General features: G+C 41.3%; 1 protein-coding gene across 1 annotated transcript in view; it reads left to right on the top strand.

Moving 5' to 3' along the window:
* ADAMTSL3 (ADAMTS-like 3) overlaps positions 1 to 27098 on the top strand; it is a 381686-nt gene that overhangs the window by 250558 nt on the left and 104030 nt on the right. The window contains exons 15-16 of the mRNA XM_010831002.1: positions 4449 to 4738; positions 19245 to 19374. Of these exons, the coding sequence (XP_010829304.1) occupies positions 4449 to 4738; positions 19245 to 19374 (420 nt within the window). The remainder of the gene's footprint in view (positions 1 to 4448; positions 4739 to 19244; positions 19375 to 27098) is intronic.

Below are 27098 nucleotides of genomic sequence, written 5' to 3'. Positions count from 1 at the left end.
GAGTCCCTTGGACTGCAAGGAAGTCCAACCAGTCCATTCTGAAGGAGATCAGCCCTGGGATTTCTTTGGAAAGAATGATGCTAAAGCTGAAACTCCAATACTTTGGCCACCTCATGTGAAGAGTTGACTCATTGGAAAAGACTCTGATGCTGAGAGGGATTGGGGCAGGAGGAGAAGGGGACAACAAAGGATGAGATGGCTTGATGGCATCACTGACTCGATGGACGTGAGTCTGAGTGAACTCTGGGAGTTGGTGATGGACAGGGAGGCCTGGCGTGCTGCGATTCATGGGGTCACAAAGAGTTGGACACAACTGAGCGACTGAACTGAACTGAACTGATATTTGTTTTTTAAGAGGACACTTACAAGGATCTTTGAAAACCAACTTGATAGAATTCCCTGGTGGTCCAGTGGGTAGAACTCCAGACTTCCACTGTTCAATCCCTGGTTGGGGAACTAAGATCCCACAAACTAAGAAAAAAAATGATAACGAACTTGAAACATCCAGGAGACCTGAAAAACATCAAGTGTAACCATCATTTGCCCTGTTGGGAATTAAGATGTGCCTTCTCACTTACTCCACCTTCTCTCAGGATTCTGAATCTATGAGATGTAAGAGTCCAATCTGAATGAAAAAAAATCTACCTCCCATTAAAACATAATCCCCAGTTTTAGTTTTTATTGTGAAGGAGAAAAGAGAAAAAATTAATGACCATAGAGGTATAGTATGTATATGGTTAGAAAGTTCAAGCCTTTAAAAGGTGCAAAATGAAAATGAACAAAGACAAATATCAGACATTAACACATACATATGGAGTCTATAAAATGGTATAGATGATCCTATTTGCAAAAGAGAAATAGAGACACAGACGTAGAGAACAACCGTATGGACACCAAAGCAGAAAGAACGGGGTGGGATGAATTGGGAGATTGGGATTGATGTATATACACTATTGATACTATATATAAAATAGAAAATTCATGAGAGCCTACTGTATAGCACAGGGAACTCTACTCAGTGCTCTGTGGTGACCTATCTGGGAAGGAAATAAAAAAAAAAAAAAATGAGGGGATACTTGTATACGTATAGCTGGTTCACTGTGCTGTACAGTAGAAACTAAGACAAAATTGTAAAGCAACTATCCTCCACTAAAAATTAATTTAAAAAAACAGCAACAAAATATAGTAAAAGCCTCCTTCTATAAACTCCAGTTCCTGGCTCTTGCAATTACTTCCTGAAAAGAGACATTATATATAAATCAGCATAGATAACATAGAGGCTATAAATATATTACCATTAGAACCAGATGTGAAACAACAAAGTGGTTCAAAATTGGGAAAGGAGTACGTCAAGGCTGTATATTGTCACCCTGCTTATTTAACTTATATGCAGAGTACATCATGAGAAATGCAGGGCTGGATGAATCATGAGCTGGAATCAAGAGTGCAGGGAGAAATATTAACAACCTCAGATATGCAGATGATACTACTCTAATAACAGAAAGCAAAGAGGAATTATAGAGCCTCTTGATGAAAGAGGAGAGTAAAAAAGCTGGCTTAAAATTCAACATTCAAAAAACTAAGATCATGGCATCCAATCCCATTACTTCATGGCAAACAGATGGGGAAAAAGTGGAAAAACTGATAGATTTTATTTTCTTGAGCTCCAAAATCACTGTGGACAGTAACTACAGCCATGAAATTAAAAGACACTTACTCCTTGAAAGAAAAACTATGACAGACATTGTGTTAAAAAGCAGAGATCACTTTGCCAACAAAGGTCTGTATAGTCAAAACTATGGTTTTTCAAGTAGTCATGTACGGATGTGAGAGTTGGACCATAAAGAAGGCTGAGCATTGAAGAATTCATGCTTCTGAACTGTGGTGCTGGAGAGGAGTCTTGAAAGTCCCTTGGACTGCAAGGAGATCAAACCGGTTAATCCTAAAGGAAATCAACCTTGAATATTCATTGGAAGAACTGATGCTGAAGCTCCAATACTTTGGTTACCTGATGCGAAGAGCCAACTCATTGGAAAAGATCCTGATGCTGGGAAAGATTGAAGGAAAAAGGAGAAGGGGGTGACAGAGGATAAGATGATTGGATGACATCACTGACTCCATGGAAATGAGTTTGAGCGAAGTCAGGGAGTTAGTGAAGGACAGGGAAGCCTGGCATACTGGAGTTCACAGGGTTGCAAAGAGTGGGACATGACTTAGCGACTAAACAACAACAATATGTAATATGTACACTATATAGGCATGTCTGTGTCCTTTTGTATAGTTAGACAAAAGATCATAGCATGTGATCCTTATTTCATAAGACCACATACTTATTTCATTTAACAGCCTCCAAAAGGAGAATATTCCTTATCAATTCACATAGATTCACCTTCTTTTCAGTGACCTCATCCTATTATTGAATACATTGTATGGATGTGTCTTCTTAAATTTAATCAGTCTCCTTTCCAGTTTACCCATGGGAAAGCAGCAAGCACAGAAAAGAGTAAAGATGCAAATATTGCTCCAGTACTACTCCATCCTAAGGAGCTGAGTCATGGAAAATAAGGGTTAGAAAATAGTTTCCCAGTAACAATTTCCAACAAAACAAAATGCAAAAAGGAAGGTGTTATTGATATTTCTTTATTGCTCATGGAGAGCAATAATGTTTCGATTCTGCTGTGCTCTTGTGTACAACTGTGGTGAAGCCTCATGTAGAGAGAGATGCTTAGGTGATTCTGAGAGATCTTTATAACCAGCTTATTCTGAGATTTTAAACATTAAGCCTTGGAACTGTATTTGAAGCAAACAGCTCAGCAGCATTTTTTCTGAAGTTATTTAGTACAACATTTTCCCATGAATAGAGGTCTATATTCACTTAAGTTTAGGAAATCATGCACGTCATATCCACCCCCCTTGAGTATGTATGGTATGTGTTCATATATCATAGTCTGGGGAGAAATTTTTCAGTAAATAAACCTATTGAACATTATTGAAAACAGTGTTTTCCAGACTTACTCAATCACTGCTCTCTTTCCAGCCTATCACTTATTAATATCTCATGATGCAAGTGTTGCTTCAGATTGTCTTAAAAATATGTGTCCCGATGGAGTCTATGTCTTAAATTCAGTGCAGGAATCAGTAAACATTTTCTATAAAGAGCCAAATAATAAATATCTTAGGTTTTGCCAGCCAAACAGTCTATATTACAAATCCTCAGCCCTGGCACGTAACACAAAAGCAGCCATAAACAAGGCTGAACAAGTGACCATGACTGTATTCCAATAAGTCTTTAGTTATGGACACACATTGAATTGTATGTCATTTTTACATGACACAAAATATTATCCTTCTTTTTTCTCCCCATCTATTTAAAACTATGAGAATCATTCTTAGCAGGTAGGCTGTGCAGAAATAGGTGGACGGGATTTGACCTGTAGGCCAAAGGAGGACACCCTGTGATTTAGTGGATAAAGATTCAAGATAAGAAATACATGCTTTATTCAGTCAGATTGGGCAACAGCTGTGATAGTTTCAAGAAAATTCAGAAGTTTTGTGTGTTGTTATATATTAAAATGTTGATGTTGTTTAGTTGCTCAGTCGTGTCCAACTCTTTGGGACCCCATAAACTGTAGCCCTCCATGCTCATCTGTTCATGGAATTCTCTAAGCAAGAATACTGGAGTGGGTTGCCATTTCCTTCTCCAGGGGCTCTTCCTGGACGAGGAATCAAACCTGTGTCTCCCTCAATGGCAGGCAAATTCTTTACCACTGAGCCACCAGGGAAGCCCATATATTAAATAAAAAAGAATATTAAAGCTTCATCTACTCTGCAGAAGGAGAAGGAAATGGCAACCCACTCCAGAATTGTTGCCTGGAGAACCCCATGGACAGAGGAGCCTGGTGGTCTATAGTCCATAGGGTTGCAAGAGTTGGACACAACTTAGTGACTAAACCACCACCACCGCTCTGCAGAAAGCATGCTGTCCTACAGTTTTGCTCCTAATATCAAGATATTTTAATAAAACTCTGCCTGTTAAGACAGGGTAAGCACCAAAATGATTTCTTGAATAAATACTGGTGAACATCTCCATGTTATAAAAGAACTCAGAGTAGAAATTATCTCTACACGATTTATTATGACCAAATCCTACAGAAAACCTTTTAACGATGATATGCAAAGGTCAGAGCACAGAATTTGAATTAAATAAAATAGGTGCAAAAGTTTAGTGGATTTCTGGTAAAAGCTTCTTTCTGTTGCTGATGAGGTTGGAATGTTTGTCCATGACACATTTTCAGGCACCAACAAAAGGACAGCCTCCGAAACATTGAATCCCCTCTGAATGAAGTTACATTTTTCCTTCATGTGTCACTCCCCCTTTGTGGTCTCTTTGGACTGACGGCCCGTGTCCTCCCCTGCTCCGACCCCTGGGGCTCCCCGGTTGCCTGCAGGTTCGTTCCGGAGCCGTGGTCCGCCTGCAGTGCCACATGTGGGCCAGGTGTTCAGGTGCGAGAGGTAAAGTGCCGCGTGCTCCTGACCTTCACGCAGACTGAGACCGAGCTGCCAGAGGAAGAGTGTGAGGGCCCCCGGCTGCCCACAGAGCGGCCCTGCCTCCTGCAGCCCTGTGATGAGAGCCCCGCCGTCCGAGAGCTGGCCGCCTCTCTGCAGGAGCAGGACAGTGAGACGACCTACGACTGGGAATACGCTGGCTTCACCCCCTGCACCGCCACCTGTTTGGGAGGTATTTGATCTTTTACTTAAGGGACAGCTGTGTCTGGCATTGCTATGGTTTGAGAAGTAGTAATACTAAATCGGTAAAGCCTCATCTAAAAACTAGCAGAGGTCCAAAGGAGGAGAAGTCATTTGAATAATTGAAAACTGTGCCTTTTTTTTATTTCAGTTTTCATCATCATTATTTTAGAAAGATAAGGGACAGTGGGACTAGATCCTGTGTTCCTAAGCATTTGCCTAACTGAGATGGTTACAGAGGTCACCGATTGATAGAGAATAAATAGGAAAATGCAAGAAATTATTAGTTGAGGTAGTGTTGTGCATAGGTCAGAATTACAGAATGAAGCAGCCTGGGACTGGCTTATCTGATGCTCTCTTGGTCAGAAGTTAGTCTCAGAAAATAATTTAGGTTCATACCTGCACATTGAACCAGAAACCAGTATGGAGCAAACTGATCACCATGATTTATGTGTGTGTACATGTGTGTACACATAGCCAGGGACCCTGATAGGACTAGGAAGTGATCATATTGCCAGGTGGCCCCCTTGGGGTGGAAATTAGCCCCAAGGTGCTTCAAGCATTCCAGGATCCAAAAGGGAGTGAATGAGCCCAGAGAAGTCCAGATAGTCATTCTCTCTCTGCTGGAAGTAAAAGGACAGAAATAATCAGTGGGAAACCATGATCCTCTAGCGACATGAAGGGGACTCCTGTCTCAGGAATTCAGGCCCTGACATCCTCTCACTCACTCCTGACTGTGCCTTCCAGCCAGCTGTTGTGGCTGAAGCTGGGGGCTAGAAATGCTCTAACCAGACTTCCCTGGTGGTCCAGTTGTTAAGACCATGCACTTCCACTGCAAGGGGCATGGGTTTGATCCCAGCTCAGGGAACTATGATCCTACATGCCGTGTGGCATGGTCAAAGGAAAAAAGGGAAAAAAAAAAAGAAAGAAATGCTCTGACTTCAGTGCCAGCCAGTGGTGCAAAAGCTAAGGAAGCTGCTGCCTTAGGGGGAAGTTGGCTTAACAGCCTGCTCCACTCCTCCTGGCAGCCCTGCACCCTTTACTAGGCATTCCCCATCAGGTCTTAAGAGCTCATGTGCCAGTCATTGTGCCCTGGCCTCTTCCCTGGGCAGGTGGATTGCATTCTCTGTTCTTACCATCCAGTCGCTGTGACTTGAGGTATTTGTCTTTCTCTTTCCTGTGTAGTTCAACCTGTAAATCCACCTATCCTGAACACCAGCCCATCAGTAAACCCAGGTGAACTGGCATGTGCTTTACCCCTAGGCCTCAGTTAAGCTACTGTCTTTCATATGGTGGTACCCCTGTGCAATTAGGAAAAGAACTCTCCTCTGCCTCCAGATTCTCTCTCTCTCTTGCTTGCTTCTCTCTGCTTCCTAGAAGCCCACCTCAGCTAGCCAGGAGTTTAGCCTGCTTCACCCAACACTAAATGTCTACTGTGTCTCTTCCCTCCCAGGAATTGAAGTCTCACTTTCCTCCTCACTTTCATGTCTGCTTTGGCCCAAACCTCTGGGTTCAGGGTCCTGGACATGTCTTCTGTTATATCTTGGAAGCCTTAAGACTGATATGCCCTTCATAATCTGGGAACTGGTACTTTCCTGATGAGTCGGGGGAAGCCCTCCAGAGATAGTCATGCATGCTTGCATGCCTGCTCAGTCAATTGTGTCTGACTCTGTGACCACATGAACTGTAGCCTGCCAGGTTCCTCTGTCTATGGGATTCCCCAGATAAGAATACTGGAGTGGGTTGCCATGCCCTTCTCCAGGGGATCTTTCAGACCAAGGGATCGAACCTGAGTCTCTTATGTCTCCTGCATTGGCAGGCAGGGAAATGGCAGTCCACTTCAGGACTACTGCCTGGAAAATCCCATGGACAGAGGAGCCAGGTGGGGTTCATAGGGTCACAAAGAGTTGGACATGACTTCACTTTCACTTTCTTTACCACTAGCACCACCTGGAAGCCCCCGGCTATTGCTTGCATACCTCCAAATCTATTGTATTAATCTCAGACTTTTGAATACTGCCATTGATAGAATTAGTCTTACATCTAGTACTCTGTCATCCTTGACTTCAGTTTTTTCCTGACCGAGAAGGCCATCCAGATGAGAAAGCATGGCATGTTGGGTCCTTGGAACTTAACAGACCACATAGAGTTGCCCAAGGAAAATTGACCAGCTGAATTCTGATTCAGTTGAGAGAGTCTATTTGACCTCATTTTTGGAACCTGATGCCAAAATGTTCAGATCTGCTACGTTCCCAGTGCCCACCAAGACGGCCAGGAGGCCTGGACCCCCTGGCATGATTTTCTGTTTTTTTGGTAATAACTTAATTAAGATATAATTCACATACCATACAATTTATATATCTGAAGTATACAGCGTGGTGTTTTTTGGTATATTCACAAAGTTGTGTACCCATCGTCACAATCTTCTTTTAACACTGATATATTTGGCTGCATTGGGTCTTAGTTGTGCCATGTGTGATCTTTCATGCAGCACACAGACTCTTCTAATTGCAGCACACAGGCTTAGTTGCCCAATTGGGGGTCGAACTCGTGTCCCTTGCAATGCAAGATGGATTCTTAACCACTGAACCACCAGGGAAGACCCCATAAAAACAATTTTAGAACACTTTGACCCCAAAAGAACCCTGTAGCCTTAAGAAATCACCACCCCATTTCCTCTCAAACCCCCATTTTCCTGCTACCAGCAGCCTCTCACAACTACTAATCTACTTTTTATTTCTTCTGGACGTTTCATATAAGTGGAATCACACAATGAGCAATCTTTGTGACCACCTTCTTTCATTTAGTGTGCTCTCAAGTTTCATCCATGTTGTAACATAAGTCAGCACTTCATCTCTTTTTAGGTTTGAATACTATTCATTGTATTGATATGCCCATATTTATCCATTCATCAGTTAGATTTTGGTTTATTTGCATGCCTTGGATACTATGCCTAAAACTGCTCTGAACATTCACGTACACATTATTGTGTGGATGTACATCTTCATTTCTCTTGGGTATATAGTTAGGAGTAGTAAAATGATCTCTGCATCTGTTTAAGGCATACAAGTTTTGTGAGACTTGTCCAGTTCAGTTTATCCTTATTGGCACTGTGGGCCTTTGGCCAGCTGTGAGGAGAGAAAGGCCTTGCACATGTTAGAAGTGCATTTCAGCACTCACGTGGTGGATGGGATGGTGTCCAATTGTTTCTGACATCCTCTTATGTAACTGGAACACATTTTGCAAATTTTAACAGGGCTCAGCTTGCTAATCTTTCAACTCTCAGTTAAACAGAACTTAGCCTTGTGAGGCTATCCTGTGTTGTGTAATTCAGGATAACATCATTAGATGAACCTTGCATGCCCATGAACCCAAATGGTATGACTAGGGAAGCTGAGAGAGTGTATGACACAATCCAAAATAGAGAGTGGACAACTTCTTTATTGAGGGGTTGATCTGTAAGTGCTTATAGTAAGATTTTTCACTTTGCAAAAAGCAATGGTTTAATTTCTTGGGTTCAGGCTTAAATGTTCTTAATGTTTTTAATTTCTTGAGTTCAAGCTTAAAATTTCATTTTAAATGTGTAACTCAATTCTGTTGAATACTTGGAATGCTTGGAGGGTTATAAAATCCTCTAAATGCAGGAAACTGAACACCTGCTCTGTGCTAGACTCTATGCTCTCCACTCGGTTCCAGGCTCAGTACCACGATACAGAATGAAGGCACGGTCCTTGTCCTGAGGGAGCACAGCTCTCGGTGATGTTGGCTTTACTGTCCCTACTGCATTACTTAGAGGCAGTGACACTTGCCTCTCTGTAATCCATTTTAATGTGGTTTTAGAGGCTCAGCCTCTGCAAGCCCACTTATGTGTGGTTTTGAATGTGGATTTTAACCCTCATCCTGAATAACAGGGAGGGTGAGTCTGCAATGACTGGAAACCACAGGAAAATAAAATTTCCACAGGCATGCAGTTATTTCTTCAGCATTCCTGTTTCTGATAGAAAAATAAGATAGGCAAGTGATATATTTTCAAAAAGATAAACCTCTGATTCCCATCCCGATATTATATATTTGTATAGTCGTAACTTGCCTTCACATCATACAGGAAATAAAAGTAAATCAATTTGTTGTAATCATTGATGTTTAAGAATCTTTTACAAGTCTGCTTTCATACTGGAGTGGCAACAATTCTTTCTCAATTCCTAAAAGTATAAAGAATGCAGACATACTCAATTTCCAGTCTCCAGAGTGTATGTAAGTATATGGTGTACAGCATTATGTTATATGTGTATGTACATCCTGAAAGTTATGCTTACCTTTTAAATACCCACGGATAAAGTTTTGTAATTTACTACACTATCAACATGGGCTTCTCAGGTGACACTAGTGGTAAAGAATCCACCTGCAATGCAGGAGACATGAGAGATGCAGGTTGGATCCCTTGGTGGGGAAGATCCCCTGGAGGAGGAAATGGCAACCCACTCTAGTAAGCTTGCCTGGAGAGTCCCGTGGACAGAGGAGCCTGGAAGGCTACAGTCCATGGGGTCGCAAAGAGTTGAATACGACTTAATGACTGAACACACACACATGCACACGATAAACATTCCTCACTAACATTTTCTCTTGTGTCTTATATTATTTGTTGCACTTACGACCTTTCATTTCTCCCTTTGTGTTTTCTAAAACCACTGGCTAGTAGCGTAGGCGTGAACTTTGGCCTCATTTTGGACCATAGTTCTGCCCCTTCCTTTGGGCTAGTTGTTTAAATTTGCAGAGATTTATTTTTATAAAATGAGAAGAGCCACACCTACATTATTAGGATTAATGAAAGGATTAAATGTGATTCTTAAGCAAGGTTATGTTGGAGAAGTGTTTAATCACTGTACGTGACACATGTGTGTTATAAATGTTGGTGGGATAATATAAGAGTTTATAATATAGTTTAATATATAAGAAGTTATTCATCTTAGAATATTGTTTTTTCCTTTTAAAAGAAAACAGACTAAATTGCTGAACCCCTTAATGCATCTAACTTTGCCAACCAAGTGCATTCTTTGAATTCCTCAAGTAAATCATCATCTGCAATTAATGATGATTTTCTCTTTCCAATAGTTGTTTATCCTGTTTATGTTTTCTCTCTTATTGCATTGTCCAGAATTGCAAGAACAATAGTAAATAAGGTAGATGATGCCAACTTTGCCTTGGTCTTGACAGTAGCAGGAATCTCTCTTATTGTTTCATTTGAAAATAACATCCTACAAATATTTATTGTGTGTTTTTTTGTGCAAGGTGCTGACCTAGGTAATAGAGACAAATAGTTCCCACCTCTGCAACTCAGATCTAGAGGGGGAAATGTGTTCATCGCATAATCACACACACATATGTTTAAACTTACAGCTGGTTATTGCAGCTACAAAAAAGTATATGGGTGGGACTTGCCTGGCGGTCCAGTGGTTATGAATCTGCACTTCCATCACAGGGGGCAGAGGTTCAATCACTGGTCGAGGAACTAAGATCCCACATGCTGTGTGGTGTGACCAAAAAATAACTAGAAACAAATTTTAAAAAGAAGCATATGATGCCATGAAAGCACATAATAGGAGGAATTTGACCTAATTTGGGAGGTCAGGGAAAGATTCCCTAAGAACAATTACATTTGAACTTTAAGTCTGAAAGATGAGAAATTAATTAAGCAAAAGTTTGAGACAGTGGTACAAAGAGAATTTCTGGCAGGAAAAGGATCATGTGGAAGGGCGCTAGGTGGCAAGAGGGCACATGGGAAATTCTAGGAGCTGAAGTTGGGCACAGCTAGTGTACTGAGAAAGATGGGGTTTAATGTGAGATGATGCTGTAAAGGAAATCAGGGGCCGGACAGTGAAGGTCTTACGGGCCATGTTCATTTGGGTCTTTATCCTAAGAACAATGAGAAGCCATCCAAGTCATTAAAATGGAAATTAATGATCAAATGTTTATTTCAAAAAGGTTAGTCCAGTTGTATTGTAAAAAAAAGGATTAAAAAGGATAACAAGAGATGTCAGGAGGCCCACAGAGAGGAAGATGGCTAGAAGGCATGGTTTGTTAGGGGAGGGCTGTGTGTGTGCTGTCAGTTCATGACAGAGTCCAGGTGCATTTAAAAGGCAGTGAGAGGGGACTTCCCTGGAGGTCCAGTGGCTGACTCCACACTTCCAGTGTAGGGAGCCCTGGTCAGGGAGCTAGTTCCTGCATGCTGCAACTAAAGATCTTGCAAAGACCCAGCACAGCCAAATCAATAATTTTCTTAAAAAAAAAAAAGGCAATGAGAAAGTTCCAGAATGAAAGGGAAAGGCAAAGTGTCAACAAACTTCTTATGATGGAAGGGAGTGAAATCTAAAGCCTACTTGTGGAGTTCAATCTTAACTAGTTAGAGGTGCATCTCCTAATGGAAACTGGCAAGGGAAGGGCCTGGGTGGATGGATTTATCTGCTGGCTGGGCCGGTGGGTTTATCTGCTGGATCATAGGAAGTTCCTATCTGTTTGTTTCTGGTTGAGCATGTGTGAATATTTGTGTGTGAATGATTTGATTGGTGAATGCCCAGGGTTTGAAGTCACAACGTAGTATTTTTTTATTATACTCTTGACTTGACTATAGTGTGCTACTATTGGGTTGGCCAAAAGGTTCATTCAGATTTTTCTGTAAGATGTTATGGAAAAAACTCAAATGAACTTTTTTTGCTAACCCCATATTTAATTTAGGATTTTGCATTTAGATATGAATGATACTGATGCAAGTTGGTAGCCTCCACTGAGCATGGTGGAGTACAAGAATACCTTCCTGCAAATGGGAAAGGGATCTGAAAGCTGAATTGACCCACCATGGGCTCATTTGGGCATACTCCCCATGGAGATGTGTTTCCGACATGGTACATTAGCAGTCACCATTTTGTTCTCTTCAAATCCCTTCAAATTTTAACAGGCCTTGAGCTGGAGTTTCTTTCAGCTACTCTTGATATAATTGATCACTTCCTCTCAGGCTCCACTGATGTTTATGATGCCCTTCATGAGGCCAAATGGCTTTTAACAATCCTTAATTTTTACCAACTGTCTCCTCAACTGGCCCCTAAAAAGAACTCACCTATTTGGAGTACTGTAAAACTTGCATTTTAACACCAAAATGGCATTCCTCTGGGTCCATACGATATTATGCTTCTCCTTTTTTTCATTACCTGGGAGTTTATAGTAGTATTTATTCTATCATACTGGTTAATCAGCAGAGAGGAAAACATAACTATCCTTTTCAATATGGCCCTAGGCTTTCATCTGTCATGTAAAATTGTGTAAGGCAACAGTATATTAAGTAGATCTGTTCTTTTCTCTTTTATAGATTTTTGTCATCAGGTTTATACTAGTTTTTTTTTAATGAATTGAAGTATTCCATACATTTCAATAATCTTAAATAGTTCCTATCATAGATGACATCTCTTAAAAAGTCTGAAAGAATTTGTTTCTACAACTATATAAATTCAGTTCTTATTTTTCCCTTTAGGGGCAGGATTGGGAGGGGAATTGTTGCTGGATCTGTAAGATCATTTTCAAGTCCCCTCCCCACTTACTGTCATATACAAACTCTTAAAGTGATTTAGGTCATACCTGAATGGTCTATTGGTTTTCCCTACTTTCTTCAATTTAAATCTGAATTTGGCAATAAGGAGTTCATGATCTGAGCCACAGTCAGCTCCCCATCTTGTTTTTGCTGACCATATAGAGCTTCTCCATCTTTGGCTGCAAAGAATATAATCAGTCTGATTTGGGTGTTGGCCATCTGGTCATGTCTATGTGTAGAGACTTCTCTTTTGTTGTTGGAAGGCAATGTTTGCTATGACCAGTGTGTTCACTTTGCAAAACTCTATTAGCCTTTGCCCTGCTTCATTCTGTACTCCAAGGCCAAATTTGCCTGTTACTCCAGGTGTTTCTTGACTTCCTACTTTTGCATTCCAGGCCCCTATAATGAAAAGGACATCTTTTTTGGGAGTTAGTTCTTAAAGGTCTTGTAGGTCTTCATAAAATCGATCAACTTAGGCTTCTTCAGCATTACTGGTTGGGGCATAGACTTGGATTACCATGATATTGAATGGTTTGCCTTGGAAACGAACAGAGATCATTCTGTCATTTTTGAGATTGCATCCAAGTACTGCATTTTGGACTCTTTTGTTGACTATGATGGCTACTCCATTCCTTCTAAGGGATTCTTGTCCACAGTAGTAAATATAATGGTCATCTGAGTTAAATTCACACATTCCAGTCCATTTTAGTTCGCTGATTCCTAAAATGTCGATGTACACTCTTGCCATCTCCTGTTTGCCTTGATTCATGGATCTAGCATTCCAGGTTCCTATGCAATATTGCTCTTTACAGCATCAGACCTTGCTTCCATCACCAGTCACACCGACAACTGGGTGTTGTTTTTGCTTTGACTCCATCTCTTCATTCTTTCTGGAGTTATTTCTCCACTGATCTCTAGTAGCGTATTGGGCACCTACTGGCCTGGGGAGTTCATCTTCCAGTGTCCTATCTTTTTGCCTTTTCATACTGTTCATGGGGTTCTCAAGGTAAATATACTGAAGTGATTTGCCATTCCCTTCTCCAATGGACCACATTTTGTCAGAACTCTCCACCAAGACCTGTCCGTCTTGGGTGGTCCTACATGGCATGGCTTAGTTTCATTGAGTTAGACAAGATTATGTTCCATGTGATTAGATTGGTTAGTTTTCTCTGATTGTGGTTTCAGTCTGTCTGCCCTCTGATTCCCTCTCTCAGCACCTACCGTCTTACTGGGGTTTCTCTTACCTTGGATGTGGGGTATCTCTTCACAGCTGCTCCAGCAAAGTATAGCCACTGCTCCTTACCTTGCACGTGGGGTATCTCCTCAGGGCCACCGCTACTGACCTTGGATGTAGAGTATCTCCTCTCAGCCGCTTGCCTCTCCGGTGCCGCGCAGCCACATACAGTGGAAGTAAGAAATAGATTTAAGGGACTAGATCTGATAGAGTGCCTGATGAACTATGGGCAGAGGTTCATGACATTCTACAGGAGACAGGGATCTAGACCATCCTCAAGAAAAAGAAATGCAAAACAGCAAAATGGCTGTCTGAGGAGGCCTTATGAATAGTTGTGAAAAGAAGAGAAATGAAAAGCAAAGGAGAAAAAGCAAGAGATACCCATTTGAATGCAGAATTCCAAAGAATGGCAATGAGAGATAAAAAAGCCTTCCTCAGGATCAGTGCAAAGAAAGAGAGGAAAACAATAGAATGGTAAAGACGAGATCTCTTTAAGAAAATTAGAGATACCAAGGGAACATTTCATGCAAAGATGGGCTCAATAAGGGACAGAAGTGGTATGGACCTAACAGAAGCAGAAGGTATTAAGAAGAGGTGGAAAGAATACATAGAAGAACTGTACAAAAAAGATCTTCATGATCCAGATAATCACAGTGGTGTGATCACTCACCTAGAACCAGACATCCTGGAATGTGAAATCAAGTGGGCCTTAGGAAGCATCACTACAAATAAAACTAGTAGAGGTGATGGAATTCCAGTTGAGCTATTTCAAATCCTAAAAGATGATGCTGTGAAAGTGCTACACTCAATATGTCAGCAAATTTGGAAAACTCAGCAGTGGCCACGGGACTGGAAAAGGTCAGTTTTCATTCCAATCCCAAAGAAAGGCAATGCCAAAGAATGCTCAACCTACCACACAATTGCACTCGTCTCACATGCTAGTAAAGTAATGCTGAAAATTCTCCAAGCCAGGCTTCAGCAATACATGAAATGTGAACCTCCAGATGTTCAAGCTGGTTTTAGAAAAGGAACCAGAGATCAAATTGCCAACATCCGTTGGATCATCGAAAAAGCAAGAGGGTTCCAGATAAACATCTATTGCTGTTTTATTGACTGTGCCAAATCCTTTGACTGTGTGGATCACAATAAACTGTGGTGAATTCTGAAAGAGATGGGAATACCAGACTACCTTATCTGCCACTTGAGAAACCTGTATGCAGGTCAGGAAGCAACAGTTAGAACTGGACATGGAACAACAGACTGGTTCCAAATAGGAACAGGAGTATGTCAAGGCTGTATATTGTCACCCTGCTTATTTAACTTATATGCAGAGTACATCATGAGAAATGCTGGGCTGGATGAAGCACAAGCTGGAATCAAGATTGCCAACCAGGAGAAATATCAATAACCTCAGCTATGCAGATGACACCACCTTTATGGCAGAAAGTGAAGAAGACCTAAAGAGCTTCTTGATGAAAGTGAAAGAGGAGAGTGAAAAAGTTGGTTTAAACCTCAACGTTCAGGAAACTAAGATCATGTCATCTGGTCCCATCACTTCATGGGAAATAGATGGGGAAACAGTGGAAACAGTGTCAGACTTTATTTTGGGGGGCTCCAAAAATCACTGCAGATGGTGATTGCAGCCATGAAATTAAAAGACGCTTACTCCTTGGAAGGAAAGTTATGACCAAGCTAGACAGCATATTAGAAAGCAGAGACATTTCTTTGCCAACAAAGTTTTGTCTCGTCAAGGCTATGGTTTTTCCAGTAGTCATGTATGGATATGAGGGTTGGACTATAAAGAAAGCCGAGTGCCGAAGAATTAATGCTTTTGAAATGTGGTGTTGGAGAAGGCTCTTGAGAGTCCCTTGGACCGCAAGGAGATCCATCCAGTCCATCCTAAAGGAGATCAGTCCTGAATATTCACTGGACGGACTGATGTTAAAGCTGAAACTCCAGTACTTTGGCCACCTGATGTGAAGATCTGACTCATTTGAAAAGACCCTGATTCTGGGAAAGGTTGAAGGCAGAAGGAGAAGGGGACGACAGAGGATGAGATGGTTGGATGGCATCACCGACTCAATGAAGATGAATTTGAGCAGACTCTGGGAGTTGGTGATAGACAGGGAGGCCTGGAATGCTGTGGTCCATGGGGTTGCGCAGAGTTGGACATTACTGAGTGACTGAACTGAATTTTAAAGTGAGTTTCATAATTTAGATTTTCTTGGGAAAAAGTCATCCATTTCATGATGATATTAATAGCATCAAGCGTTGTTCATCTAATATCCAGTTGCTTTAAGCCCTCCTCTGCTCCTTTTTCTTGTCAATAATGTGTAACTTAATTACTGTTTTTAAGCTAAGAGTTTTGTGTGTATGTGCTCAGTCACTCAGTCATGTCTGATTCTTTGTGGCCCCATGGACTGCAGCCCACCAGTCTTCTCTGTCCATGGGGTTCTCCAGGCAAGAATACTGGAGCAGGTTGCCCTTTCCTTCTCCAGGTGCTCTTTCCCACCCAGGGGTGAACCCACCTCTCTTGCATCTCCTGCATTGGCAGGTGGATTCTTTACCACTAGTGCCACTTATCGGAAATGATTATTTTTAAATTCTGATGTTCAGATTGGGGGTTTTAATTGTTTATTTTTCATTTATAGTTGGACTCTATTATGGTCAAGAAATATTGCCTACATAATTTCTAGGTTATGGAATTTAATACAGTTTTCTTTATAGACTAATGTAAGATCAATTTTTGTTAATGTTCCTCTGCTTAGAAAAGCATATTGCATCTATTTCTGAGGGCCAAGGCCATTTGGTTTTATATAAACATAATTTTCTTATTCAAATCATTTTCCAATTTTTAAAAAGTAATTTATTATATTAAATATTGGTAAGAATCCCAGGGACGGGGGAGCCTGGTGGGCTGCTGTCTATGGGGTCGCACAGAGTCGGACACGACTGAAGCGACTTAGCAGCAGCAACAGCAACACCTTAAAGGTTCTGACTGTAGATTTTTTTGTTGTTGTTGCTCTGAGCATTTCTTACTCTGTGTGTGTTAATGTGTGTGTGTGTGTGTGTGTGTGTGTGTGATATGTTACTTGGCATGTTGAATTAGTCAAGATTTATTTGCAAGAAACCCAACTTGAACTAACCTTAAACCAACAAAAGAGAATGTATTAGCTCATTTATTGGCTCTGCTTCCCCTCTTAGCGTCTGTGTTTTTACCCTTTAATTATTAATTCATTTCTTGATGTAGGCTTTAGATATTTTTTGCCAAAAAATAAAATAACCCTCGTATTATGACATTGCAGAAGTCAACTGTGAAGTGAAGAATGTTGCCTCATGCTACCAAAGGATTTATTAGAGAAATTGAATTGAAATTTCAACACTTGATTTATCTTATATCTTCTAAATGCATATTTGTGATTACTGTCCAAATTTTGTTAAAAATGAGATGAAGTAAACTTATCTTTATAACTTTTTTCTTTTGAGGATAAAGGTTTGCTCAAACCTCTTGAAGTGGAAAGTGGTGAAGTCATGTCATAGGTTCAGTGTGAGAGACGGGAGATAGTCTCATGGCCATCTTTGGAAAATACATTCCACCTCAATAAGTATCCTTAATCTCTCATTAAACTTTTATATTCTTTTGAGTAAACTTGCTTTAATTTGTCACAACTATTGTGAAATTCCATAAAAATGGTTAAAATGAGGTAACTTTGGTGCTTTCAGATCCACCCACTCATGTTCCAAAATAGTCTCCAAGTGTATTTTGTAAATAATTCTGGTTATAAATTAGAATATATGTGAAAGATAACTGCATTTTTCTCAGATTAAAAAGAAATGAAACTTGCTAGAAAATGAACATCTGTGTCCCTGTAAAATCACTGAGTTCAACATTTGTAGGGAGGAACCTGAGTTATAATTGTAACAGTGTTATAGTTGTAGCAGTGTCTGTTCATGTTTCAGGTTAGTGTTTATTAAAAAAAAATTCATTGGAAGATGCATGGAGATTTAAGACTGCATCCTACTATGCCCAGGAGCATAAGCTTACAACTGAAGAAAGCAAAGAAAATTTAGGGAAAAGAACTCAACATCTCAAATATATATTTTATATATACTTTTGGTCCATACTGTATTCTGCGAAATATTGTAAAATGGTTGAATTGAAACATGGCATTTGGAAGAAGAACCACAATGTGGAACACACATTCTTGCATGAAACTGAATACATTTGCATATTTCAAATAGCATAGTTGGTTGCTATTACAATTTTTATTTGATTTTTTCCATCAAAATTTGATTTATATTTTGCTCAGTTCTGATTTCCCAATAATCTTTTTTTTTTTTTTAATTTGTCTCAACAAACAAAATAATGATTGAGACTGGGCCTTGGAATCAGACAGACCTGTCTAGCCTCAAAGGAAAAATGTGCCTGTGAAAGTTTGTATTTTAACAGGGAAGCTGGTTGGCTCTATTGCATTTTGGAACCCTTTGGGTACAAAAGGGGCTTCCCAGGTGGCATTAGTGGTAAAGAATCTGCCTGCTAATGCAGGAAATGTAGGAGATAAGGGTTCGATCCCTGGGTCAGTAAGATCCCTTGGAGGAGGAAATGGCAACCCACTTCAGTATTCTTGCCTGGGAAATGCCGTGGACAGAGGAGCCTGGCAGGTTACAGTCCATGGGATCACAGAGTCAGACACGACTGAGCACAAACTGAAATTCTGTCCCCATTTAACACTTACTCACCCCCATCTTGCCCCTGACATCTACCAAAGTACTCTCTGACCCTATGAATTTTACCATGCTATAAGTTAACCTTAAAAATGCATCCCAATATACATTTGTTGTTCAGTCTCTCTGTTATGTCTGACTCTCTGCAACCCCATGGACTGCAGCACACCAGGCTTCCCTGTCCTTCACCATCTCCTGGAGCTTGCTCAAACTCATGTCCATTGAGTCAGTGATGCCATCCAACCATCTTGTCCTCTGTCGTCTCCTTCTCCTGCCTTCAATCTTTCCCAGCATCAGGGTCTTTTCTAATGAGTTGGCTCTTCATATCAGGTGGCCAAAGCATTGGAGCTTCAGCTTCAACATCAGTCCTTCCAATGAATGTTCAACATCAGTCCTTCAACTTTTGGCTTTAAATGTATCACAGAAGAGGGGTCATATATACAGGTAAAGGATATAAAGGTTGATTTCCTCTAGGACTGACTGGTTTGATATCCTTGCAGTCCAATATACATTAGGCACAGACAAATACTGTTTGATTCCATTCATGTGAGAAAGTGTTATTCTTTAGGATCTGATATGAAAATTCCTCTTAGGGAAATTATTGTATATGTTTGGAAGGAGCATGTGGATGATTCATTTGCAGGAACTCCTGGCCTTGAGTGTGTTTGAAACGCAGATCAGTGTGACAGTGGATGGGGTCTCAGGGGTGGTCCTTGACGTCTCAAAGTGACAATTTGGGAGTTTACAGAGTGACTGAGGAAATAATAGAGCCTGGGAGACTTTGGGAAAGGCACAGTCATTTGCTCCATGTGGACCCCGCAATGCATCCTGCAGGCAAGCAATACAGTCAAAAGGGCAGTGGCTTAAGAATGAGGGGTTCAAAGACCCTGTTTTCTTTTTTCCCCACAATGAGTCATTCTAAGTCATTTGTGTATTTTCTTTTCTCTTTCCAACCTCCAGGCCATCAAGAAGCCATTGCAGTGTGCTTACACCTGCAGACCCAGCAGACGGTCAATGACACCTTGTGTGATATGGTCCACCGCCCTCCGGCGATGAGCCAGGCTTGTAACACAGAGCCCTGCCCACCCAGGTACGTGCGGTCTTCTGCTTTTTGCAGAGAATCATGCATGTGTATTGAGGCTGAGGGGGGAGTCACCCAAGGAGAACAGAGTTCTCCCTTCTCTGTTCAAGCTATGTGCCAGCCAGATTCTCACTAAGATACACGAATACTGCCAGGTTAAGTGGGAATCCCCTTTACCCAGCCTTTTGTTTGCATCATACATGAGTGAATGTGAACTGGCTGCTGCTGGCAACACCATGAGCTCAGCAGTTTTGTTGTCTCATGTCTGTCCCTTCAGGGGTACTTCTTTGCCTGAAGCCACATCAGGGAACACAGGCTCTGAGGTCAAGTTAGCACAGGTTCACAGAAGGTGCTCAGTCCATATTTGTGGACTGAGTGATCTCCTACTTGTTATCTAGAAATCACACCAGTGTGTTCTCACCCTTCCCACTGACCTGCCAGAGATCTCAGATTATGGGGTGTACTGTTAAGAGTCCCCGAAGAGTGGGCAATGTTGGCTTATTTTTGGTCTCCTTGGCCTGAAAGGTTGACCTTAAAAATTAATCTGCTTCCTCTCTTAAGTCCTTATAAGATGCTGAGGATTTTTATCAGAAGGAAGTGTAGATTTCCCTCATATTTTTCTGTCCCTGGCTATTGTTAGCTCCAGAAGATTATAACTCAGCATCACTAGTTTCTCACAAGACATTCCAAAATCCAGCCCCCAGTTTTTTCTCTTTTCTATCCTTTACCTGTATAATCTTGACCCCTCTTCTGTGATATATTTAAAGCCAAAAGTTGAAAGCTCATTCCCAGTCACCTCCTCTCTTCCTCATTGCCAGATTCTCTTTCTGCCTCTTAGTAATTATATCACCCATTTAATTAGGTACCTGCATTCACTAAAGGTAAGTTTAATTATGTCTGGGATTCTAAGCAACTGAGGACATTTATTATGTCTGTTACATCCAGGGGTAAAGATAGATTTTTACGGTTATTCAGGAAATAATTTGTGCTTCTGAAAGTCTCTTGATCTTTCTGATTTTGATTCCATGAGATGTTTTGGCTGTGAGGAAGAAAGTCCTGTCTTGGTGGTCTCAGGGTGCTGGTGGTGAGGATCCAGTGAGTGAGGGCATCCTGGAGATCCATACTTCTCTGTCCTGCACATGGGTCCTTTCTTTGTGGGTCTTGGTCTCTAACCTGCTCAGTCTTGGAGGAGGCCAGCTTCATCCTTGGGCAGACCACATCTACAGGGAACCAGGCATAGCATTTTATATCCATTACTATATTTCTGACTTAGATTGTCAGCTAAGGAAATATGGGAAACTCCTTTTTAAAAAAAAAAAAAATATATATATATATATCTTTATTTGGTTGTGTAGAGTCTTAGTTGCAGCACATGGGATCTTTCACTGTGGCACATGGACTCTTTAGTTGCGGTGCAAGGGCCCAGTGGTTGCTGTGTGGGCTTAGTTGCTTGAGGCATGTGAAATCTTAGTTCTCTGACCAGGGATCAAACCTGCATCCCCTGCATTGCAAGGAGGATTCTTAACCACTGGACCACTAGGGAAGTCCCTAGGGAACTTCTTGACTTACGTTAGAGCCATTGTGCTGTACTCAACTGAGACGAGGCAGTGAAGACCTACACAGTTACTTTGGTGAGCAAGGCCCAGAAACAGCATAAGGAAATCTTCTTCCCTAGACCTCCTACTTCTGCCCCCAGGTTTACTGAATTCCAGAGTCATCCACACCAGAATACTAGTAGGAAATGGCAGAAGACACAACACAGTAGGAGTGTTAGAAGGTTTCATCTAACTGGGAGTCAGGATGCCCACTGTATCAGCAAGTCTATCCAGAGAGCTCCAAGAACATCAAGTATATGGGAGGTGATGCTGAGATTCTGTCCATTTGGAACATCCCCTTTATCTCAGGGGAAATAGCACTCATGTTAAGTATTGAAAACCTTAGGAATCCAAATTACTCATCTTATGTTTCTCAGTTTTTTCTTAATCTAATATCAGAAGCAATAATTTAGATATTTTTAGAGAAGCTAGTTTCTGTTCTCCTCCCCCCACCCCCACCACATCCCTCCAGTGAGGCTCTGTGAGATGGAAACTACCCGTCTGACCAGGGTGAAGGACAAGGGGAAATGCAGGAGGTGAGAAGCATAGTTTAATATCTCAACCTGTTGTCCCAAGAAATTGGAATCGTGCTCTACAAGGTTTTTACTTTGGTTCCTTCAACTTGAGTCTTGGGATGGGGTAAGAGGAAGAGTTAAACATAAGTATATTACTTAAATTATAATACATGCTATAAAGAAACAGAAAAAGTCTCAAGAACAAGAGTTGCATAAGGACCTAATGTAGATTGGTTTGGACTGAGGATTGGGTGCAGGCATTCAGAGGAGGCCTCCCTGAGGGTTCTATGTAAGCTGATATGTAAAAGAGGAGTGAAAGTTGGCCAGGGGAAGCATAGAGGAAGGAGTGTTCTAGGCAGAAGGAACAGTATATACAAAGGTCCCAAGGAAAGGAAGAAATTGGTGTGTTCAAGAAACTGGACAGAAAGGAAGTCAGGAGATGACCAGAGACGAGACCAGACATGGTAGGACCATGCCAGGCATTTGGACTTGATCCTGAGAGTTGCTGGGAAGCCATTGGAGCATTTGATAAATCAAATTTACATTTAGGGACTTCCCTGGTGGTGCAGTGATTAGGACTCTGAGCTGCCAATGCAGGGGATGTGTGTTTGATCCCCGGTTGGGGAACCAAGATTCCCAACATGCTGCACTGCATGGCCAAAAAAAAAAAAGGAAAAAAATGTACACTTAAAAGAGACTGTTCAAACCCTGGGATGGGGAGAACAAAGGTAGAGATATTGAAATCAATTATAAATTTTTAATTAATTACCTTAACCAAAATAGCTAGCCTGCCATAATTCATCTGAGTGTCACCCATTTAAAGCCTGCCTGCATGTGAATCTGAAAGCGTCCTTGGATTGAGTCCAAATTAGATATGTCCCTGACCATTTATCATAAAATTTGAGTCCTGCCTCTAGTGTTTCCTACTCTGATCCATATGTACACGTATGACTGTGAAACTGTCTTCTAAATTGGAGAATGGCCGTGTAAACTCCCACAAAAAACCCTCCAGTGACTTCCTTTCCCTGTGGAAAAGCCACAGTCTTTACTTCGCCATATGTATGAGTTCCCTTGGGCTTCCATAACAAAGTTCCATAAGCTGAGTGGCTTAAATAAAGTTCACTGTCTCACATATGGGGAGTCTAGAAACCCCTAGTCAAGGTTGGTTCCTTCTGACAGCTCTGAGGGAAAACCTGTTCTATGCGCCTCTCCTAACTTCTGGTAGCTTGAGTGTCCTTAGCTTGTGGATGGGAGAAGGCAATGGCAACCCACTCCAGTACTCTTGCCTGGAAAATCCCATGGACATGGATGGAGGAGCCTGGTAGGCTACAGTCCCTGGGGTCACAAAGAGTTGGATGTGACTGAGCAACTTCACTCTCATTTTCACTTTCATGCACTGGAGAAGGAAATGGCAACCCACTCCAGTGTTCTTTCCTGGAGAATCCCAGGGACAGAGGAGCCTGGTGGGCTGCCGTCTATGGGGTCACACAGAGTCGGACACGACTGACGTGACTTAGCAGCAGCAGCAGCAGCAGCTTGCGGATGGCATTCCCTGTGCGTTTTCTTTTTATAATATTTAGGTATTTATTTGGCTGTACCAGGTCTTAGTTGTGGCATGTGGGATCTAGTTCCTTGGCGAGGTATGCAACCCGGGCCCTCTGCACTGGGAGTGTGGAGTCTTAGCCACACTCCTGGACCACCAGGGAAATCCCCCGGGGGTTTTCATAGCATCTTCCTTCTGTAGGTCTCTACATTGAAATTTCCCCTTTTATAAGGTCACTGCTCCTATTGAATTAGAGCCCAACATCTGATGACCTCAGCCTAACTCTATCATCTGCAAAGATGCTATTTCCAAATAAGTTCACATTTATGAGTTCTCGTGGTTAGGACTTCAGCTTCATTTTGAAGAAAGCAGTTCAACCCATGAGAGCAGATAAAGTCCTTGGTGACCCTGGTTTTAGGTTCTTGAACCACATTTCCTGTCATGACTTCTCTCACCTTACCACAGCGCGTGTACGCGTGCGCACACACACACACATGCTCATTCACACACACACCCAGAGGAACTTGAACTTGCCCAGCAGCCACACTGAATTATTCACTTTGACCCATGCTCCTGCTCATTCATGCCTTCTGGGTCTTGGCCCTCTGCCTGGAACCCTTATCCATGAAATAAGCTAATACTCTCCCATAAAAGTGATCAGCGGCTCTCTGCTCCTTGGTATATGAAGTCAACAGTGTGAAATGGGATCCTAACCTTGGACACATGATAGGGATGTGTCTTAACAGTGCAGAGAGAAGTGGGAATGGATCTGGAACATGGAGTAGAGGCCAGTTCTGCCTCGATCAGGACACTTCAGACATGTCCCTTGGCTCTTAGGGCCCAGTTTCTTCATCTGAATGTTGATGAAAGGTGTTAGACTTTATCATCACCAAGGTCCTTTTCAGCTCTAGTCTTTCATTGTTGAGTCATGCTTCAGGTTGCGTTTTTCACTCACATCTGCAGGACTCTACCTAGTATTTTTGCAATTATCCTCATGTCTACTCCTGAGTCCTTTGAAATGCTTAGGGTTTGTTTTAGTTATAAGACTACCAGCCTCTGCTTGACCTGCCTAGGAGGCCAAGGCAGGGCTGAGCTTGGTTTGCAGTGCCATCCTTCCTTTGCTCACCAAATTGGAGCAACATCTGACTACAGATCTAGAAACTGTCCCTTTATGCTACTGAAGGGAGCATGCGGGTTTATTCATGCACTAGCCCACAAGCAGGTTCCTCATCTCTCAGCCTCAGCCAGGGGTCTTGCACATAATCTGCCTCGGCAGTCTTGCCCACAGAGCTTTCAAGCTGGGACTAATACAGCACACAATATATCTTGGCCACTTTGCAAAATTAAGGGTCTGTTTTTATGTGAAGAGAAATACTATTCCTCATTTCAAAGTTGCAAGTTTAATAAAGTTTTTGAAGGTTGAGAGTTATTTTGGAAAAAAACCAGCAGAGACAAAGGGTTGATGCCAAAATAAAGGTAAGTTTACAAAAATGTTTTAGGTTCTAGAAACCAGTGGTGTAGGAATAACAGGAACAGGGTGTTGCACAATACTTTCCATACAAATATTTACTGACTCCAAGGGCAATAGCAGTAAAATATCACCCCAGGGTGAAACTTACCAGTGAGATTGGGTTGGACAGTCGGTAGATCTTTATTTACCCAGAGGCAAATGTGTTTGATGTATTAGCCTGAACTCTCCAAGGTGGGGCGTTGTATGTTTATTTGCTCTTCTAGGGTTACTCCCTTTGGTCTGTCCTTTAACTGCTGAGTGTCTGCTATTTATGGAGTTTGCTTTTTCCAGGAGAGAGAAATGGGCAGGGTTACATAATGGTTCCACTAGTCCAAGAAGAGCCTTCTTATTCTGTGACAGGACTCAACATGGCTAGACAGGGAGGTTGGGAGACAAAAGCCAAGAGTAAAATGTTTCTGTACCAACTTGTTACCCAGGTCTTGAATTAAAAAATGCTGTATTCATTGTCTCTTAATAAGAAATTGTTGCCTGTTTCTTGAATAAGAATGGTTCCCCTTCCAGTCCCTTATGTCACCGATCAATTCTAGTAGTTATATACTTTCTTGAAAGACTGACCATCCCAAAGTTGCTCCTAATAACTTACATAGTTAAGCTGAGTTGTTTCAATAGTGCAACAAAACCTTCTAATTTTTAGCTGTGTGGTCTGATTGTCGTCAGAGTATCTACTATTGGTGATTTTCCTCACCCCTAAAGCTACTGGAACTTTGTATACTAGCAGTCTAATTAATAGGTTAACGAATATACTTCCAATTCAGATCATGTTTTAATTTCACATTCTGCTCCAAATACAGATCAGTGATAGCTACAGTATAAAAAAGGGAAACATCACACCCAGGAAACGGTGAAAATAACTGCATAGGCTGGGAAAGGAACAGAAGAGGGAAGTGGTCAGTGGAACTGGACCTATGGTTCTTCTGGGCTTTAGCCCCACAGCATTTGGGGTCACTGAGAGTTCAGATCCTCTGGGTAACAGAGACTGAGCATCTTTCTTTTAATTCATGGAAAAGGACCCATATTCCTTACTTTTTTGTGAAGAAAAGCTGCTGCTGACCACAACCTGAAGCTGCTCACCTGTGAAGATGAAGGACAGACACAATAGAGCCCTGGGAGCAGATCCAGCCCTGGCTTACCTGTTGGCTCAGTGGTTGGGTCGTCAGTTCTTCATAGTGCTTCTATGCCACATTATCCACGTGGACCTGGTTCTAGCCTGGATACCCCCGAGGGCTCGGTGGAGGCAAACCAAACTGTAGACAGAAAGGGTTAAGAGACAGAGAAAAGGATTAAAGGAGGTGGAGGGAGAGAAAACCCCTTCCAGTTGAGCCTGCAAAATGACATTCCAAAGCATATGAAAAAAATCTAATGCTAATGAAGATAGTTCACAGATTCGCCAAACGAAAGATGAATTTATTACAGAAGACGTTAAAATATAAGAACAATTTGGAAAATAATACAAGTATTCTTGGAATCTTTGGAGTTTGGAGAAGGATACAAATGTTCAGTTCACAGTGTGTGTTGCTCTTGTTGTTCAGTCACTAAGTCGTGTCTGACTCTTTGCGATCCCATAGACTGCAGCACCCCAGGCTCCCTTGTCCTTCACTATCTCCCAGAGATTGCTCAAATTCATGTCCACTGAGTTGGTGATACTATCTAATAATTTCATCCTCTGTCACCCTCTTCTTCTTTGCCTTCAATCTTTCCCAGCATCAGGGTCTTTTCCAATAAGTAGACTCTTCACATCAAGTGATCAAAGTATTGGAGCCTCAGCTTCGACATCAGTCCTTCCAAATGAATGTTCATACTGTATTATTTTAATCCTTTGATTAATATGCTTGTTACTTAGAATTTCTATTTCTCTCTTTTTAAAATTAAAAATATATAATCATAGATTATAATCAAAAGTTTTCTTTACGTTCTAATCCTCTTTTTTACCTTGGAACATTTTAAGTAACATAAGAATTCATTTGTTTCTTATAAACTTGTAGGAACTTAATCACAAAATTAGCACAATCTAGTCCTTTTCTTCAAAAGTACTTTTTGTAGTCGCCTAATAGCTTATCTATTTCATCAAATTTTCAAATATATTATTAAATTCTCTATATTCTTGTTAAAGTTTGTCTTTTTGATAAGCCAGGAGCTTAGAAAAATATTTTACAGCTGGGGTAAGATTCATGGTTCCTAATAATTAAATATCTACACGTTTTAAAATAATCATTGTATACAATTTTTCACCCATCAGATGGGCAGAGCCTTTTTCAAATGATGCACGGTCCAGTGGTCGTATGGCTGTAGAAGCCAGGCTCTCTCTACTTCTGGCGAAAGCGTGAATTGAGAGAATCATTTTTGAAGGCAACTTGGAAATATGTACCCAAAGAAACTGCCCTGGTTTTTCATTTTTGCAGATGTTTCATGAGAAAACCTGATTTTTCCGAGATCTTATTGGAAAGGAATCACATTATGTATATATATGTGCTGTAAATCCAATCCTAACATAAAAGAATTTTCTTAGGGATATTCCAAATAATGAATCCAGGTGCCCTAAAAATTTCCTG

This window comes from Bison bison, unplaced genomic scaffold (genome assembly GCF_000754665.1).
Source record: "Bison bison bison isolate TAMUID 2011002044 unplaced genomic scaffold, Bison_UMD1.0 scf7180017859304, whole genome shotgun sequence".
Classification (NCBI taxonomy): domain Eukaryota; kingdom Metazoa; phylum Chordata; class Mammalia; order Artiodactyla; family Bovidae; genus Bison; species Bison bison.
Note: the sequence above shows the minus strand (reverse complement) of the source record. Positions and strands in the feature narration are given on the sequence as shown.